The following is an 18,033-nucleotide window of genomic DNA, read 5'->3' as shown; positions in this document are numbered from 1 at the left end:
CACGTCTGGTTCCCTAGCAGCCGGAGAGGCACGTGCTGAACTAGACCCATGCTCAAGTTTCGCTACGAGACAGAGGTTGAGGGTCAGGATCTTGCGTGCTGAGCTGGGGGTCGGACGTGGAAAGCCTCAGGAAAGTGGGAGCTAGGGGTGTTTAGGCTGCTAACGTTATTCTAAAGCAATGTTACAACCAATATCTGTGTCCTTTAGAAATATAGTAGTGCCCCCTCACCCACGGGAGATGCGTCCCGAGACCCCTGGTGATGCCTAAGGCCACAGAGTCCCAAACCCCATGGAGACTGTATTCGCTGCTGTGCACACACACCTGTGATGAAGGTTGATTTACAAGTCAGGCACAGAGATTAACGATACTAACTAACGAAAACAGGACAATCATAACCTTGTACTATCATAAAAGCTACGTGTATGTGCTTTCTCTCTCAAAATATCTCACTCTCCTTCCGAGGATGGTGTCAGATGATAAAATGCCCATGTGACGAGGGGAAGGGAGGCAAAGGACGCAGGCATTGTGATATGGCATTAGGCTACGGCTGTCACAAGGAGAGTCATCTGCCTCCCGACTGTGATGACGGCAGAGAGTGAAACCACGAACAAGGGGGCCTACTATACTCTCTGTACTCTGGACTCTCTCTACTGTACTCTCGTGGGCTGCCGTGAGAGAGATCTAATCGTGGTGACCTAAACAAATGATGGGGTTGTTTTCTCTGGTGTTCAGAAAAAGCCTGTAGGCAAGCAGGTCAGGGCAGGAGTGGTGACTCTGCGAAGCATCGAGGTCCCAGGCTACTTGTATTTTTCTGTTCCTCGGTGTGTGGCTTCTGACCTCAAGGTCGCAAAATGGCTGCTGTAACTCTAGCCATCTTGTTGCAAGTTCCAGACGCCACAAAGAAGAAAAGAGGGGGAGGGTGAGAGGGCTTTTCCTCGAGCTCCCCCCATGGAATTCCTGTATTTCATCAGCCCTCCCTTGTCGTACAAAGGTCTGGGAAATGTCAGTTTCCAACGGTGTATGTGAGTTCCCTTTTTTTCCACAGCCTTGTCAACGCTGAACATGATTATCCTGACTGTCAGTTTGATATATGGAAGTGGTATTCTCTTCCACTTCTTTTTTTGTTTAAGTTTATTTATTTATTTTGAGAGACAGAGAGCATGCACATGAGTGGGGGATAGGGAGAGAGAGAGAGAGAGAGAGAGGGAGACAATCCCAGGAAGGCTCCACACTATCAGCACAGAGCCCGGCTCGGGGTTTGAACTCACGAACCGTGAGATCATGACTCGAGCCCGGAATCAGCAGTCGGATGATCAACCGACTGAGCCCCCCAGGTGCCCCTCTCTTTCATTTCTTATTTCGGTGATGATCCGTGAATTTGAGCATGTTTTAGGAAGTCAGCTTGCTGTCTCTGGCAAAAAGGAATTTGTGCAGGGAAAGGCCTCCTCTCTTCTCCACCATCCGTACCCCCCCTCGTCCCCCATCCCAACTGGCCACACAAGACTTGACTTGTAGAGGGTGTTCAGGCCTGGGGACGTATGACAAGTGGACTGAGGCAAGGCGGACAGGTTCTGTGACAAAGCCTCTGAGGGAGAAACCGAGATTCTTCTGGACAGAGTCAAATTCAAACTAAGGAGAAAAGACCAAGGGAGATGCTTGCTGGGCAGAGTCACGAACTCTGGGTGAGGAGAGACAGAGAAGTGGTTGTTTACGAGGTTCTGGGAAATTTGATTCCATTCCCATATGTGGTTCCTGAGGAGCCGGTCTGTCTGGGGTCATGTCCCCAGCGGGGAGGAGCGGCCATGGAGGGAGGAGGGAGGACGTCAGCTCAGTCCCCGCTGAAGGCTTGGCTGCAGGGGAGGGGGGATGGTAAGCAGGCGCCTTTTGAGCTCCTCTCCAACATAAAAGCCCTCGCACCCCGATGAATGACACGTGTGACACTGAAAAACCAATGCCGGGAGTTTATCTCCTCCAGCGCCTCTTGGAACGTCATCTTCAATGTAACGCAGACGTGAACTTGATTGAACTTGGCCTGAATCCCTCTTTCACAGCCCGAGACGACCACAGGCCGTCAGACCGGTAATGTTTGAGGTCCGCAGCCTCGCTGTCCTGCCCGTGGCTTCTCCGCTGCGGACCCCAGGTACGCGCGTTGCACGGGTGCCCCGTGTGCACCCCGCAGAAGTGCTCGCCTGGGCTAATCCACCAGCTGGTGCGGTGACCCCAGCGGCATCTGGAGGCCGCGGCAGGGCAGGGGGGGAGGGGGGCTGCCCGCGTGCCTGACCGCCTCGGTGCCAGGGCGACCCCGCCCGACAAGTGGCCCTCCTCACGGGCGGTCCAGCCTCCGCACTCTGACTGCTTGTCTCCTCCTCCGGCCGCTCAGCCTTCTTCAACCTCTGCAGTCCTGGTGGACGCCATTCTCTCCGTCCCATCACGTCATCGTGGAGGAGTCCTATAGGTCCTTGCACATTCTGTCTCCCGAGGGGGGAGAGGGGACGACCGACCACCATGTTCACCTGTGACACGGGGCTGCCCTGTCCTGTGGGATCTCGCACTCTGTCCTCTCTCCAAGGGCGGTGCAGAACTCTTCTCTGGGCACCTGCCACGGTCCTGTAACTTTGTGGTCCCTTATGGCTCTGGCCCTGAGGGGCGCCGGCTTGTCAAATACGGCTTTATCTGTCCAACCCAGCCCGGCGGGGTCTCCCTGTACCCACAGGAGGGGCTGGGGGTTCAAGCTGTGACGTGTGCAACTGTCATTTGATCCAACCCTTAGAGCTGGTCGCTCACACGGCCTGCCTGCGGAAGGTCAGGGCCACCCCTGGGATCACAGCCCGTGCACCGGCAGAGGGCGCCCTTTGGTAGATGCTTTTCCCCTTTCAGGGGGAGAAGAGTTTATCGACTAAGGTCTTTTACCGGTCGGTCTGAAACTACCCCTCACTCAGACACCCCGTTTCCTGGCTTGGATTCCTGGACTCCCAGGTGGGGTCTGCTTCCGGTGTCGGTGTTAATAACAACACCCTCTTTTGCCTTGACTTAAAACAAGCCGTTAGGGACTTTCCGCCTTCCCGGCTGCAGGCAGGGCTCGGGTTGTCCGAATCTACTCCACATACCCCATGACTCCCAGGCGCTGAGACCAGTGCTCCGTCCCGTGACAGCTCCCTGCCCCAGCCCGCCTACACGGAGATGAGTGAGCGGCCATTGTATCGGACGGCGCCCCTTACACAGTGGGTCTGAGGCCCCTTCCGGGCCCGGAGGTGGACGCTGTCCGTCCTTCCCTCAGAAGGCTGCTCCGCACAAATGTAACTTCAGGAGCTCAACGTACCCGCGGTGCCCCCCTCCCCGCCCCGCCCCGGTCCCTGAACCCCACCGATGTCCCCACCCAACCCAGCCATCGACGAATTACCACCAACCTTTCTTCCTCCTCAAACAGCTGCCCCGAGAACAGTAATTTGGAGGCCCGTCTGGTGAGGTCCGGGACTCCTCCGTCAGACTCCCTTGCAGATTCTTACACAAAGCTGTGTGACTTTTTGTCAGTCTTCAGTAAGCAAATCCCTCTGACCTCTGCGTGTGTGGAGGCCTCTCCTGCCCTGTGGTTGATGTGTGGTCAGAAACCTAACAACTTTTTTTTTTTAATTTTTTTTTTTTCAACGTTTATTTATTTTTGGGACAGAGAGAGACAGAGCATGAACGGGGGAGGGGCAGAGAGAGAGGGAGACACAGAATCGGAAACAGGCTCCAGGCTCTGAGCCGTCAGCCCAGAGCCCGACGCGGGGCTCGAACTCACGGACCGCGAGATCGTGACCTGGCTGAAGTCGGACGCTTAACCGACTGCGCCACCCAGGCGCCCCAGAAACCTAACAACTTTTGTGGCGCCTGGGTGGCTCAGTCGGTTGAGCGGCCGACTTCGGCTCAGGTCATGATCTCGCGGTTCGTGGGTTCGAGCCCCGCGTCGGGCTCTGTACTGACAGCTCGGAGCCTGGAGCCTGTTTCAGATTCTGTGTCTCCCTCTCTCTCTGCCCCTCCCCCGTTCATGCTCTGTCTCTCTCTTTCTCAAAAATAAATAAACGTTAAAAAAAAAATTTAAAAAGAAACCTAACAACTTGCAACCCAGACATGGGGGTGCCTGGGCGGCTTGGTCGGCTAAGTGCCCGACTCTTGATTTCAGCTCAGGGCCCGGTCTCACTGTTCGTGGGTTTGAACCCCGCGTCCGGCTCAGTGCCGACAGCACAGGGCTTGCTTGGGATTCTTTCTCTGCCCCTTTCCTGCTCACGCTCTCAATCTCTCTAAAGAAATAAATAAACTTAAAAAAAAAATTAACTGAGACACGGTCTCTCATACGGACCTTGCAGCCTTTCTCTAACCCGCCCCCCTCTCCTCCGAATCACACTGTGGTGTGCCTTCGGTCCTTGGCACGGCCCCGCGTCTGCTGCTCACGGGACCAGGTGTCCCCTGGCCTGGGGGCGGCTCCCCCCAGTGGCCTTCAGTCTTCAGGAGACTCTGTTGCATCAGGGGAAGCAGGTGGGAGGCCCCCAGCAGCCCAGGGCTGGCCACAGGCCTCCTTCCCCTCCCAGGGATGTCTCTGATTTCGGAAGGAGTCGTGGCTCCGAGGGGTCAACACCACTGTCCGGCCGACAGCTTCATAAGTGACTTGTTGCTTCATAAGTGACCTGACGCTCAACACAGCAAGCTCCAAGTGTGCTCAGAGGACCGGACTTCACGGCAGAATGGAGCTTGCTGTGTTGAGCGTTTAACCACGTGGGGACACAGGCCGCGTGGATCTGCGTTTGTCCTCTGCCCTGGCTCCACCAACAGACCCGGTCTGAGCAGCAGGGCAGGCACATGGGGCTGCAAGGGTCCTGCTGGAGCCTGCTCTCGTGTGCAAGCTCCACTCGCAATGTGACCAGACGCACCCGCTGGTGTGGTCTCGTGGCTCAGAAAACACGCGGCTGAGGGGCGTCATCGGGTTACGTGGTCATTTGGTGTGGCCCATGGTCTGGCGCTAAGTGCCTACTTGAGTCCAGTACCCTCTCCGTGGGAGGAGTGGTGCTTTCCACGGAAATAGTGGTTCTCTTCACCCCAGAGGAACCTCTGAGTTTTCTTCTGTCAAGAAGGGTCGGGTCTCAAGATCACGTCAAAGCCCCGTGTCTCCAACACCACAGGGCCGATCGCAGGGCCACATACATTGTAGCCCCAGCCGGAGAACCTTGTCTTCCAAGTGGGTGTGATGTGTGAGTGGAGTGACGTTGCACACCCGTTGTGACATGCTCGTCAGAGTCACAAACCCTTAGAAAGCCTGGTGTCTCCTTCCCTATGAAGGGGCAAAAAGTGACACAGTTTGCTTTCGCCTGGAGGGATGTGCTGACGTTCCCTAAGTGACTGGACCCCTAGAACCTGTAACAGAATGTGAGGAACCTTGGTTTTCAGGAGACTTACGGTCCACGTCCTGGTGCTTTGCTGCGGCCCAGGGCCCCAGGGTACCCGCTACGTCCTTCTCACTTGCTCGCGACACAGGCCGGACGCCCGTGGTGGGTCCGCATGACGGGAGACGGACTGAGACTTGGCCCGAGCAGCAGAAGCCGCGTTCCCACGGCCGGATGCACCCCGAGCAGGTCTGCTCCTAGGAGACCCCGGCGGGTGCCCTTTGCAGAGCCGAGCGGGCAGCTCTGAGTAGCTTGTCCGCAGGGACAACGACACTCAACTTCGGGGGAGCTGACGTGGGGGCCGGGGCGCTCCCGGACAAGCCCAGACGAGGGACAGATTCTCTCGGGGCAAATGTTCGCCACCTTCCAGCCGCAGGTACTCAACCGCTTCTCTGTAGGAGGGACGGGGGATGTGGCGGAGGGCGAGGTGAGGCTTCTGCCCTCCGATCGCCTACGGTGCAGGGGGGGACAAACGACGCGGAAGCTAAGGACGTCCCCGCGCACGAGCAGCATCTGCCAGCCGCGCGGGGACCGGGTGTGGAAGGGAAGCACACCCAGGAGACAGATCCGCACCCGAGCTCGATCTGGTCGCTGTTTGCAGAAGAAGTAAGGGAGGCAGGAACGTTAGCCTCGTAGAGACGCTCCCGGGGGAGAGTTGACTGGGACCCACCATCCGGTCTATCCCATTAAAGCCCGCCCGTGTGGCAGGTGGGAAGGGGGGAGAGGGCAGAGGGAGTCGAGGCGCCAGGACCCTGGCGCTGGGCGGCCCCGGCCGGGACCGGGGCCCTGTCCCCTCCACCCTGGATGGGGACGCGGGAGGAGGGAAAGAGGTCAACTGAGCATCCCAGGGCTCCTCCACCCAGGTTTCGCCTCCTGCGTCACGGAGCCGCTCACTTCCCGCCCTGCAGCCCCGTAGCTGGACGGTCGGAGCCGCACCCCCGGAGGCCACGTGTCCGACGCCTTCTCGGGGCCTCTGCACCTCTAGCGTCCTCCAGCCTTCCTCGGCGGCCTGTGGCTTCGGGCAGGCGGAGGGAGCCGGACCCCGGCTCCCGGCTCCACGTGCGTTCCTGTTCGTCTGCCTCCCCCTGTCGCGGCCGCCCCCTTGACCGTTCGCGGCAGCGTTTTCTAAAACGCTCGGCCCAGGAACGTCCTCCCCCGCGAGCAGGGGCAACACCATCGCCTCCGTTCTCCTTGTCCCACAGCTGAGCAGGAGCAGGCGGGGCGGGACCGTCCCCTCGTGACCTCGAGGCTCCCTCCCCTCACCCCTCCGCCCTCTTCCTCCAGTTCCGGGGCGCGGTTTTCACGCAGCGGCCGCGGTCCCGCCGGGACAGAAGGTCCCCCGGGAGTCCCCTCAGGCTGGGCGGACGCCCGGGACAAGGGAACCGTGACTCTCGCTGGGACGGTCAGTCAGAGTGGGAGAAAAGAGGGCGAGGGAGAGGATCTCAGGAAAATCAGCCGCCGGGAGAACCAAAGGCCCGAGTGCGCGGCGGGGAGAGAGATTGGTGTGGGGCCTTCAGTGTGGGCGCCGGGACGGGGTAGCAGCAGGACAGGCAGGGCATGGCCAGGGGGCGCCTCGGCCGGGGGCAGACGGGCAGCTGCACGCACGGCTGGGGGTCGGCTCCCTCTGCGACCACACTTCCCGTCTGGCTCGACAGAGCTGGGTTCACAGTCAGAGGATAGGAACAGGCATGCCGTGGCGTCAGTCCGGGTTCTCCAGGGAAACAGAGTTAACGGGACGCTTGCAAGTCTAGAGAGATTCATCGTACAGGTTTGGCTCACATTCTCAGAGAGGCTGGCGGGCCTGGAGCCTGCAGGGTGGGGGAGCCAGGCTGAGACAAGGGAAGGTCTGCTGTTGAGGTTCAGGCCAAATGTCATCAGCCTGGACACACAGGGAGGAGCCAGTGCTGGAGGTCTCGTCCCCTGACCGTCCGCTGCAGAAATCTTTCCTCCTCGGGGGAGGTCAGACTTGGCAGCTTCCAGGCCTTCACCCGATGAGATGCGGCTCACCCACGTTGTGGAGGGCAGCCTGCTCTACTCAGAGTTTATCCTTTTCAGTTTATCTCATCCCACACGTCCTCGCGGAAACATCGAGAACGATCCTTGACCGCAATTCTCGGCACTGTGGCCCAGCCGGGTGACGTATAAAATGAACCACCAGATCGCACAAACGCGAATCCAAAGAAACGTAGAAAGGCTAAATAATATCAGAGAAAGAAGACTTCAGAGCCCGGGAAGTTACCAGGGGCAAAGGAGAATAGCGGACAATGACGGAGGTCAGTTCAGCAAGACGTGACGAGGACCCCCCACGTGTGCCCGCCTGAAGACGGCACGTGGTGCCACGGCACCAAATACACGTGGCAAAATGGCAGAACTGAAAGGAGGGACAGGTGCGTCCACCATCGCGGCCAGAGGGCCCAGCACTCCCGTCCCGGCGGCGCGGCGAGAGGCGGACAGTCAGCAAGGACACGCGACGCTGAACACGACCACGAACCAGCCGGACCCGGCCGATGTCTGAGGAACACTCGGCCCCACCAGCAGCCTGCAGAGCCCTCTCAGCCCCCAAGACAGCGTCCCACCCTGGGCCAGAACACAAACGTCAACGACTTTTCGCGTCCTGAAATAATGGGTTTTCTCCGACTGGGACAGACCTCGGGTAGAACTTAATAACAGAAAGATGACGGGAAATTTCCAAACACTTACGGAGGAAACGAAACAAGTCTCCGTAGCCCAAATGTCAAAGACGGCGCCTGAAGGGAAATGTCTCAACATTTGAAGGGAGCGGAAACGAACATACAAGACATCAAAACGTGGGAAAAGACGCGAACAAGGTGCTTAGAAGGAAATGAACATGATTCAAAGCATAGTTTACCAAAGGAGAAATGCTCCAAATTTATAATTTAAGCATTTATCTTACAAACCTATACAAATAAGAGCGAAACAAATGCAAAGCAAGTGGAAGAGAGGAAATAAGAAAAACGAAGGTAGAGAAAATGAAACTGAGTCATGTGATAGAACATATTGACAGAAAAGCCGACAGCGAACATCACCGTCGAAGGCGGAAAACTGGATGCTTTCCCTTAATGTTGGGAACGAGCCAACGGTGCTTGTGCTCACCGCTCCTCTGCAGCATCTAGGGAAAGTCTCATCAGATGCACTAAGGCAAGAGAAAGAAATAAAGTGAGATATAGATTGGAAAGGGGAAAACAAAAGCTGTCTTGATCACAGACATTACTTATGTTTGTCTACGTAGAAAATCCCAGGAATCTACAGAAAATCCCCCAGACTAGTAAGCGAGTTTGCCAAGAGGGCAGGATAGAGGCCAACGGGGAGGGGACTGACGGGCCATTGTACCAGCAGGATGGAACAGACATGTAACAGTTTGTGCTCCAGGCCGGGGGCGGTCACGGAGGCCCTGAGCAGGTGTGCGGGGGCAGGTGGGGCATGTGGTCGTGCACAAGGGGATGAAGAGGGGGTGGTCCCCGGTGCCAGGGAGCCCCATCAGGATTGGGGTGTGTACAGTGCCCTTGTGGCCTTGTGGGACAGAGGCAGGTTTTAATAACTAGTCAGTTGACAGCTAACTAGTAGGAACTAGAAACTTCTGCTTTTTCCTGAGAAACAGGAGCCGTGCCAGGTGCCAGCACGTCCGCACAGAAGGGAGGAGGTTTCCCAGGACGCGGGAAACCAGACGACGGCTGGGACACAGGCCCTGGCTGCGGTGCGGCTCGGGCTCCCCCAGCTGTGCGGCCTTGAGACTCAGCCTTTCTGGCCTCCTGCTCCTCGTCTGCAAAGTGGGCACAAGGACACCCAGCTCACACAGCGTCTCGAGGGCCCAGTGAGTGACGAACGAGGAGGCTGACGAGATCAGTGCGCGTCACGGGGCCAGGACTCAGCAAGCCCTGGCTAGTGCGACTTTGTATTCTCTTTACACAGCTCTCAAGCACAGACTGAGCCGGCTGGTGGTGAACCGGTCGAGGCTGGAAGTTGAGGCTTCAGGTCGACGGGTCCCAGAGGCCCAGGGTCCGGACAGGACGACGGACGGGGCACAGACGTGGGGAGAGTGGGCTCCGTTGACGGTCGCCAAAGGGGCTGAGGCTGAGCGGAACCGGACCACAGCTTTGGACTCGTTCGACGACGAAGGTCCCGCTCGATCCGCCGCGATGTGTGTCTTCTGCTCAACTTGGGCACGACGTGTCCGCATAGAGATTCACGGAGGGTGGATGAATCCGGTCCCTGCTGAGAGCAGTCAGAGGGGGAGGGGGCAGGACCAGGGCCGCAGGCATCAGGCGCGCAACAGAGGTGTCGGGGGGAGGCTGGATTCCCTGCTCCTTCCAGTTAAATCGCCCTCAAGCCCTGGCCTGGGTGGCGGACCTCACTGTAGACTGTCGTGAGCGGTGTCTCCTGTTCGAGATGTGGTTCCCCCGAACCCTGGAACGCAGACAGAGGGTTCCTGCCACAGCCGAGGGACACGGAGGCCCCAGAGGGACCCACACAGATGCGATGCCGCTCACGTGACCTCCCCCCAGAGCCCCCAGCACCGCACGGACCCCGTGTTAACTCTGCACTGTCTGGAGAGGGATGCAGAGGCAACGAGGCCAGAAACGGCTGACCCCTGGGTTTGGCAAACTCACACCCAGGCACCGGGACGCGGGAGAACCCGGGCTGACCGCCTCGCCCGGCCTCACCTGGTCCCTGCTCTCCCTGGAAGTCTGCTGGCTCAGCTCTGCATAATGGACGCCACCAAAACGGCCCCTGTGCTCTTCCTGCGACCCTGCACGAGAGTCCCACGGATGGAGCTTGAATTGCGCCTTGGAAACCTGTACCCTCCCCCACCATGCCCCCCTCGGTCACGCCCACACCCACCAGCCTTCTGCGGGGGCACGCCCGGGCGGCAAGGTGCAGGGGAAGGGAGCTGAGGGTCAGTGGGGGGCGGGGGGAGGCACGTGGGCGCGGGAAGGACAAGTGCACCTGCCTCTCCCAGGCTCCAAGCTCTGCTTCCTCCCGCGTGAGCACCGGAGGGACAGTCCAGCTCCGAGGATTAGCAGCACGACCCCAAGAGCCCCCAGGATAGCTGGCAGGTGGGCAGACGCGTCCGGCCCGTGCGGACCTGTTTGCCCCCCACCGGACAGTGAAGAAGGATGAGACAAGAGACAACGTCACATGCCCGTTGCCAGGCACGTGGAGACGTGTGAAGGGACCCCGTCTCGGCCGGAGAGGGGGGGAACACGGCAGGTCCTGTCGCTCGACCAGCACCGGGCCCCCGCTTGGGGCCGGGGTGCCGAGAGGGACAGGACAGGGTCCAGGCGCTTGAGCGGCTCAGCCGCGGGGGGAGGGCTGGGAAAAGGCCGAAGGCAGCCAGCCAGGGCCATGGCGGTGCACTAGAGGTTCACAGCCGGTGCAGGGTCTCCAGGGAGGGCTTCCCGGAGGAGGGGCGGGCCGGACTGAGTTGAGGGAGGGGCCGGAGGGAGGAGGGTGAGCGGGAGGCAGGAGGCTCCTCCAGAGGGGTAGGGGTCACTGAGGGACGAGCTTCCCCGGGGACTCAGGGATGCTGAGGCAGCAGGGGGACGATGGGGTGGAGGGACGAGGCGGCACACGGGGAAGCCGGCCGCTGCTCACTCGGGGACACGCTGACGGTGAGCAAGTCAGGTGGGGAGGCCGAGGCGGGACAGGAAGGCAGAGCAGAGGCAGCCGCGGCCCTTCCCTCCAGGTGAGCAGGCCGCACGAGACACTGATCCTCGGCCACAGCATCAACTCTGGGTGGCGGCGGGAGGGGGGGGCGGTCTGTGCTCCTGAGAGGAGGCCAGGGGTGAGGGCGGCGGCTCAGCGGGGGCTCCTGCAGGGCCCTGAGCAAACCAGGTGAGGAGCCCCGCTCGAGGTCAGTGCCTGCTGGACGGGTCCCCAGCGGGGGCTCCTGTGGGCCGGCAGGGGTCACCCACGGTGGGGCAGCTGCAGGCAAGGGGTCCCTGGACGGGAGAAAGTGCGGAAGGGGAGGACGCGGGACTGGAAGGTCTGGGGGAAGAAGGAGCAGCCTGGCCAGAGGCTGAAACCTGGGGAGCCCAGGACGCATCCGGGAATCCAGGCGAGCACTGGGGCGGGAAGCGTGTCCCCGAGACCGGAGACGGGCACACGAGCCCCGACGCCTGAACCCTGCAGGCCGCGGCTGGCTCGGCCTCCCTCAGGTGGCACCGACCACTGACCCTCCCCCCTCGCTTGCCGGAGACCTCCCGGGACACACAAGGACTGAAGGATGAGGCAGGGGTGAGGTACCCGAGGGGGCTGCCTGGACCAGCAGGGGTGAGGGCTGCAGAGGAGCCGGAGAGAGACACCGAAAGGCAGAAGCAAGCGGGGTGTGCCTGCCAGCCTCCTGGACGGGTGACGGGTGGCAGGAGGTGACCTAAACATGGGGGACAGAGCCCGGAACCCTCACCCAGGGGGACCTGAGCCCCGGGAGTCCCCTCCCCTCTGACAGGATGCACTCACCGTGGCCACAGACTTCCCCAAGGTCCCGGGTGGCAGTTTTCCGGTCCCCCGGGTTGCTGACCACGCAGGTGATGCTGGGGCTGGGCTGGCTCAGGGGCAGCTTCAGAGCCAGGGTCCAGGGGTTGGGGGCCGGTCCTGGGACCCCTCCCTGCTCCAGCTCCCTGGGCAGGCCCTTGCTCTCCCAGGACACATTCACGTCCTCTCTGGGTCCCGGGGCGTGGCACTCCAGGGTGACATTGCACCAGTCTGGTGTGACGGATGGAGTCTTGTCCAGGATCTGGGGGCGGGGCACGGGTTCTGGGGCCCGAGGGACAAGAGGACACGGGGTCACGTGAGTGGGAAGCATCACGCCTCATGCTTTCTCGGGCGGAATCTCACTGTCGCCCTGGCATCCTCCCCCCAAGGATGATGAATCCACTTTACAGATAAGACAGACTTGACCCAAATATACAGCGAGTGGCCGTGAGGACGGGAGCCACTGCGTGAAGCCTCAGGCGTGATCTCAGCTCTGCCTCGACTTGTGGTGAACACACTGCGTCCAGTGTCAAGGGAGAAGCCAGAGCCTCAGGTCTGGGGTCTGGAAGGGGTCCTGCGAGGGGGGCCAGGGACACTCCCAGGGACAAAAGAAGTGGGTATTTGTGGATTGGGGGAGGAGCCACCACCTACCGTAGACAGTGAGGTGGAAATACCGGTTCGTTTCTCTTCCTCCTGTTAAGGAGACTCGAGCCCAGTACTGCCCACTGTCCTCAAGGGTCAGGTTGTCAATCCTCAGGGTGGTGGTGTTGAGCACATGGACCCTCTTCTCGAACTTGTCCTGGAAGTTGACCCATGTTGGAACATCTTCCCCAGGAGACACGTGCAGGAGGATTAGGTAGACGGACTTGTTTTTAATGGCCCAAGAAATCTTCTCCAGCTTGACTCCTGGAAGTGATTCTGGACTTGGGGTCACAACAAACGACACAGAACTTCCTTGAGTTCCCTTCACAGAAACCACGTTTCCAGAATCCTCCATGTGAGATCCATGAGCTCCAGAACCGTTGACCACAGTGCTGAAGGCGCCTAGGGCATTGGAAACAGACACGGTGAGTGTTTTGTCATTGAGAATAAGGAGAAAACCCTAGAACCCATGGCGCTCATGAAATCCGCCCAGTAGACTCCCTTGACCCCGGGAGGCGGGACCGAGCAAGAATTGGAGTCGTGCTGGAATCAGGTCCTGGTCCTCGTGGGGCGTCCCCTTGAACCCGGTCCTGACCTGCTGTCCCGCAGTGTCCTCGCCGCCTAACTCTGAGAGTCTGGACGTGACGACATCACGGATCGAGAGCCCCGAGCACATCTGGGCCGACGCCAAGTGCCCAGCGTAGGAGGCAGCTTCCACCGGGGCTGCCCACACGCTGTGGGAGCCCCGGCCCTGGAGTGGGGGCCGCGCCCCGTGACTTGCTCTGGAGCGGAGTGGCCCAAGGTCAGGCTCAGGGAGGCTGTGCTACGGGAACCCGCACTCCAGTCGCTCAGGGGCTGAGACAAGGGGAGATTCTGAGACTGAGGGGGGTCCTGTCACACAAGGTAGAGGCATCACGGCCTGGTGGCTGCACCCCTCGGGGCCACAGCAGGGAAGGCACGCAGGGGAATCGCCCGTGGGGGTTTCTCTCCCTCCAGAAGCGGCGTGATCTCTGCTCATGGGTTTGGCCATCTAGTCGCAGGGCCCTGGCTACCTACCCAGAACTGGAAAATGTGGGAGAAGATATGATGGGTAGGTGAGCTCTGCTGTGCCTGCCACGAAGACCACGCTTCCCCAGCCGGTCCCCGAGACACCCTCAACGTCCTTCCTCAGTCCCCTCTTGCAGAGCCGTGACCAGAAGGCAAGGGCCTCCGGGCCGCCCCTCCAGACCCCAAAATGCCCCATGCGGCACAGCCCAGGGGACCTGATACCCTGGGTCCTTCTGGAGACCGGGATAGGAAAGAAGGGGACGGGCAAAGAACGACCTTGTCCTGAAAGGAAGACCCATGTGTCCCCTGCAGCAGGGCAGGACCGCCTGGGGGACCGCTGCCTGCCAGGGCCCCAGACCCCTCTCCAGGTCCGTGAGCTGTCCTCACGCGGTGCCTGCCCCCTCGCTGTGTTCACATCGTTCCTCGCTCTCCCAGGAAGCAGAGAACCCAGAGAAGGGCTCGGGCCAGTAGTGCTTGTAGAAGATTCCAGATCCTTCTACGCAATGATGTCCTCACTAACTCCCTCATTACGACGGCAGGCGGCTGCATCCCGCCTGACGCTGCCCGGCCCGGACGGCAGGTCCCTGTCCCCACGTGCCCGCTGCTGCGTCCCATTGCGGTTTGGAGCTGCTTGTGCCCTTGCCTTGTTGTGTCCCATTACTTTAGAGGAGCCGCCGCACCTGTCGTAAGAGAATCGGCCTGTTTTCTAACACACATAACGTAACTCTTCTCCAACGTGCACGTCACCTCTGTCTGGGGACTCTGGCCCTGCTCTCAGCCTCAGGAAGCTGGATGTACCCGTTACTTGAAAGGCTTATTGGTTTTATGTCTTGCGGAAAAACCTCGGCCCCAAAGCAAAAGTGTGCTTTGTACTCGGTCTGGATGCCTCCTAGAACTTTTGCGGTTGCAGTGTTGGTGTGTGAATGTGACCGGAAGGGACTGTGCTTGGGTCTCAGACCAGGAGGTCCCTTGCAGCAGGGCGGTGGGGACCGGGGCAGGGTCTGGGAGGCGGGAGTCCTCCGCGCTCTGCAGCCTGTGGCCTCGGGCAGTCATGTCAGCTCCCTGCCTTCTCCTTGAGTCTCTGATGCGGAGACAATGACCGTGCTCCCCTCAGGGAACCGTTGCCAGGGTGTCAGAAGGCGAGAGCTTTCCCTTAGGTGTGAGCTGTTCCCATCAGGACGATGCTTGCTCCTGGCAAGCACAGCTGGGGTCCGCCCCGAACTTCCCAGGTCCCGGATGGAGCCCTGTGCTCCCCACCAGCTGCCCTCTCGGGGTCTCCTCCGGGGATCAGGGACGGGCTCCCAGGAGACAGACACCCATGGTGCCGCCTCACAGGCGGCCACGGGAGCCAAAGTCCCCCCGGGCCTTCCGCTCAGAGCTATGAAGCTCTCAGAGACATGTCCACGGCAGCTGGTTTCCATGGTCCCTGTCAAGTCCACAGCAGGAAGAAACTGAGCACACCTGTGCAGGGGGGGCAGAGTCCTAGAGACGAGGGAGGGCCGGATACTGTGGCTCCACATGGTGTGGGCATCTCCCCATTTCTCTCCACCGAGCTTCCTCGTGGCTCTAACATATTGTGTGTTCATCACAGCTAGCCTACGGATGGTGCAGTTGGTCGAAGCAGAAGGTAGGTGTGGGTCCCCCCCTCAGGCTCCTCCAGGAGTCAGATGCCCAGGGCGTGTATGTTTGTTCAGGCAGCCGCAAACACCATCAACCTGAGCGAACGCAGCATATGTTGGTAATTGCACTTCGAGTTTCCTGATGGCCGGGACCAGTGCGCCCTCGATCCTTCCAATCCTTCTCTGACTGGGCTGTGAACACCTGCTGGCTCCCTCAGGAATGAATGGGCCCAATGAAGTGTCCGGGGAGACCCAAAGGCAGCTCCCCGGCCAAACGGTCAGGGCTGAGCTGATGTGGAAATAGGCAAAGTTGGCTGCAACTTCCATGAAATTCGGAGAAACAGCCCTTGTTGCAACCGGGGTGGGGGTGGGGACGGTGCACTGGGCTCCCGGAGGGACTGCGATTCAGCCTCCACTGTGCTACCGCCCCGAGGGCTGTTCGCCAGCAATTCTGAGCCAACAATGACTGTCTCGGTGCCCCCAGCGTTGGTGAGAGGGGCTCGGCACCAGGGAAGCAGAGACAAGGGAGGTGGCATTTTGTGCTGACCACAGGCGGGCCTGCACGGCTCTAGCCGGGCCGTGGGTTAGCGGCTTCTTGTCGGTTCACCGCTGTGGCTCGTGTCCTGAGCCTGCCGTGCACACAGAGTTTGCAAACACCGGGGAAGGGGCTGCTGGCCTTCACACATGGTCTAGAAGACCCTGCTCAGGAGTGGAGACGGAGACAGCAGAGGGTCAAGGATTGTGAGCGGAGCTCCAAAGAGACAATATCCTTCCGGCCTGGGGGGCTGAGCCACTGACGGCGGAAAGCCTAGGCTCCTGGTTTTGAAGGGTCCTCAGCTGTCCGAACCTGTCAGCACCCGGGGCTAGGACAGGATGGAGACAGAGAGCACAGGCCTTGGAGAAGCCCAAGGAGAGTCCTGTCCAGATGGGGGCACCCAGGCTCAGGATGTCGTAGTGGGGAGGGCCTTGAGGGGACCTTTCACAGAGGAAGGGGCTCCGTCAGGGGTGAACTTACCCCGGGTCATGAAAGGCAGAGACAGACCTGGAGCCGGCTTCGCTCTCCCCCAGGCCACGGCTTCCCCTGCAGGGGGCTGCCTGCACCTCTCCCCCTGCCCTACCCTGCCCCGCGCAGGGGCTCACTCTCAGCGGCTCCCAGCAGTCCTGGGCTCTCACGCCCCAGCTATTCTCCTGGCAAAGGGCACCCAGGTACCCGTCCGCCTGGGGCAGGGCAAGACCTCGGGCACCTGCTGGCAAGGAGGGCACCAGGGAGGGAGGAGGCTCAGCCCTCAGGCTGCAGGGGAGGGCCCGCCCCCCAGGCTGGACGGTGAGCCTGGGCTTCAGGAGGCTGGAAGCCGACTCAAGCTGGGAGGAAGGCAGTGAGAGCTCTCAGATCAGCAGAAGGTGCTGATCCCAGAGAGGAAGGACAGAAGGACAGAAAGACAGACGGCAGGGACACAGGTGGCTGTGATCCAGACAGCCAGGCTTTATTTAAAGAAGATAAAATTTAACATTCAACAGTGAACATAAAATTTTCCATTTCCTCCCTTCCTTCCTTCCTCCTCCTCCTTCTTTCTACCTTTTTTCTTTCTTTCTTTCCTACATAATTTTCCAATCCAGATGTTTACGGAGAAACTCTATGTAATTTCACATATTTCTCCAGTCAATTAAATTGAAAGAAAAAGAAAGCCTACGTTTTTTTATTGACAAAATTATTTGGATAACAGGGATGTCAAAGCCTTATAAGCCAAGCTCATGTCTAATGAGAAACGCCCTGTTTACAGATGCCCCGGAGTCGGGAATTTCCTAGAACCCGGTACCCCCCTTCCTCGGACAGGCCAGGGCACTCAAGCAAAACATTGCAGGAAATGAAATTCCCAGGAATCCACGGCTCTCGAGACCTCGGTCTTGTCCTTTGTTTTTATTTCGTCTGTTTCACGAAGGCAGATGGTCTCGGGGGAAGTGCTAACAGGAGTATCTGGGTTTCATCAGGACAGTCTTTCTTTCAGTTCCCTTTTGGGGACCTGCTACTTCCCTTCCTGTTACCCCGTTCACCCTGTCCCGGGGCCCTGATTATCAGCGCCCTCTGTTCCATCCACACCCTTCCAGCAAGTGGGCGCAGACACCCTCAAATTCCGGAGGCCGCCCTCCCTTCCTGGTTCCTTGTGTTCCGTGCCCTCCTCTCGCCCCAGAAGTGGGACCAGCTCCGACGGGGACCCTGGGTTGGCCCCCTGCTCCCCTCACAGCTGCAGAGGCAGCCTCTCCCCTGTGCCAGGCGGGTCCCGGCTCAGAGCCAGATGCCCCCCTCGTGCTCCCTGACAGAGTTGGTATTTCGGGCTGTTCCCCACAGACATCAGACACACGGGACCCCCGCCTCCCTGCCCCGCACACCGGCCTCCCACCCGGGGAGCCCGGGCCACTCACTGAGGACGAGGCTGCTGAACCCCAGGAGCCGGGAGGCCCAGCACAGGTGGGGGTCTTCTGAGTGGGCTCCCATCACAGGCTGCCTCCTTCAGGCTTGGTCTGGGCCCAGTTGGCCGTGGAGGAAACATCCAGAAGGCAGAGGCAAGAGAAGAGGCGAGCTTCTGCTCAGAACACTCTTAGGCTCTTCCCACCCCAAGGGCGGAGCTAACTGCCTAGGACAAGCTGGCTGGTTTAGATAAGCCATTCAGATGCTTGCTCTTATCTCTGGGACCTGCAGTGACCCTCAGGGAACGATGGTGGAATAAACATAGGAACTCCCCCTCGGTGAGGCGCTGTGTGGGAGATGCCGCGTCCTGTGGGCACGACCAGCCTGGTGATCTCAGCTCCCCAGCCG

At 59.9% G+C, this 18,033-nt stretch overlaps 1 protein-coding gene and 2 long non-coding RNA genes across 9 annotated transcripts; 1 reads left to right on the top strand and 2 right to left on the bottom strand.

Moving 5' to 3' along the window:
* Window positions 1–1,526: 1,526 nt before the first annotated feature.
* Window positions 1,527–3,904, bottom strand: LOC115504742. The gene is made up of 2 exons (XR_003965783.1): window positions 3,853–3,904; window positions 1,527–3,610 (listed from the first exon to the last, which is right to left on the bottom strand). It is a non-coding gene; the product is annotated as an uncharacterized LOC115504742 (long non-coding RNA).
* Window positions 3,905–8,250: 4,346 nt separating this feature from the next.
* Window positions 8,251–17,824, bottom strand: LOC115504740 (SLAM family member 9-like). Of its 7 annotated transcripts, none has more exons than XM_030301854.2 (6): window positions 17,640–17,824; window positions 12,562–12,960; window positions 11,896–12,192; window positions 10,388–10,522; window positions 10,101–10,186; window positions 8,251–9,843 (listed from the first exon to the last, which is right to left on the bottom strand). In XM_030301854.2, exons 1-6 carry the CDS (start codon window positions 17,710–17,712, stop codon window positions 9,751–9,753), a joined length of 1,083 nt encoding a protein of 360 aa, XP_030157714.1. In that variant the 5' UTR covers window positions 17,713–17,824; the 3' UTR covers window positions 8,251–9,750. The 7 variants fall into 7 exon arrangements, with proteins under 7 accessions (XP_030157714.1, XP_032447745.1, XP_030157715.1 ...); XM_032591854.1 differs by having other exon boundaries at window positions 10,384–10,522; window positions 12,562–12,954; XM_030301855.2 differs by having other exon boundaries at window positions 12,562–12,954; window positions 17,640–17,823.
* On the top strand, window positions 12,887–16,729 carry LOC115504743. Its single transcript, XR_003965784.1, has 2 exons — window positions 12,887–12,977; window positions 13,162–16,729. It is a non-coding gene; the product is annotated as an uncharacterized LOC115504743 (long non-coding RNA).
* Window positions 17,825–18,033: the final 209 nt, after the last annotated feature.

This window comes from Lynx canadensis, chromosome F1 (genome assembly GCF_007474595.2).
Source record: "Lynx canadensis isolate LIC74 chromosome F1, mLynCan4.pri.v2, whole genome shotgun sequence".
Lineage (NCBI taxonomy): Eukaryota > Metazoa > Chordata > Mammalia > Carnivora > Felidae > Lynx > Lynx canadensis.
Note: the sequence above shows the minus strand (reverse complement) of the source record. Positions and strands in the feature narration are given on the sequence as shown.

What these genes read in the sequence shown, in the direction of transcription:
- LOC115504740 (XM_030301852.1), bottom strand. Translation starts at nt 13,795, where the DNA reads ATGGGGCATTTTGGGGTCTGGAGGGGCGGCCCGGAGGCCCTTGCCTTC. An exon ending in GAGCTTGGAGCCTGGGAGAG is followed by an intron (nt 10,187 to 10,387) that starts GCAGGTGCACTT and finishes ACTCTCGTGCAG; the next exon opens with GGTCGCAGGAAGAGCACAGG. An exon ending in CCAGGGAGAGCAGGGACCAG is followed by an intron (nt 9,844 to 10,100) that starts GTGAGGCCGGGC and finishes TCTGCGTTCCAG; the next exon opens with GGTTCGGGGGAACCACATCT.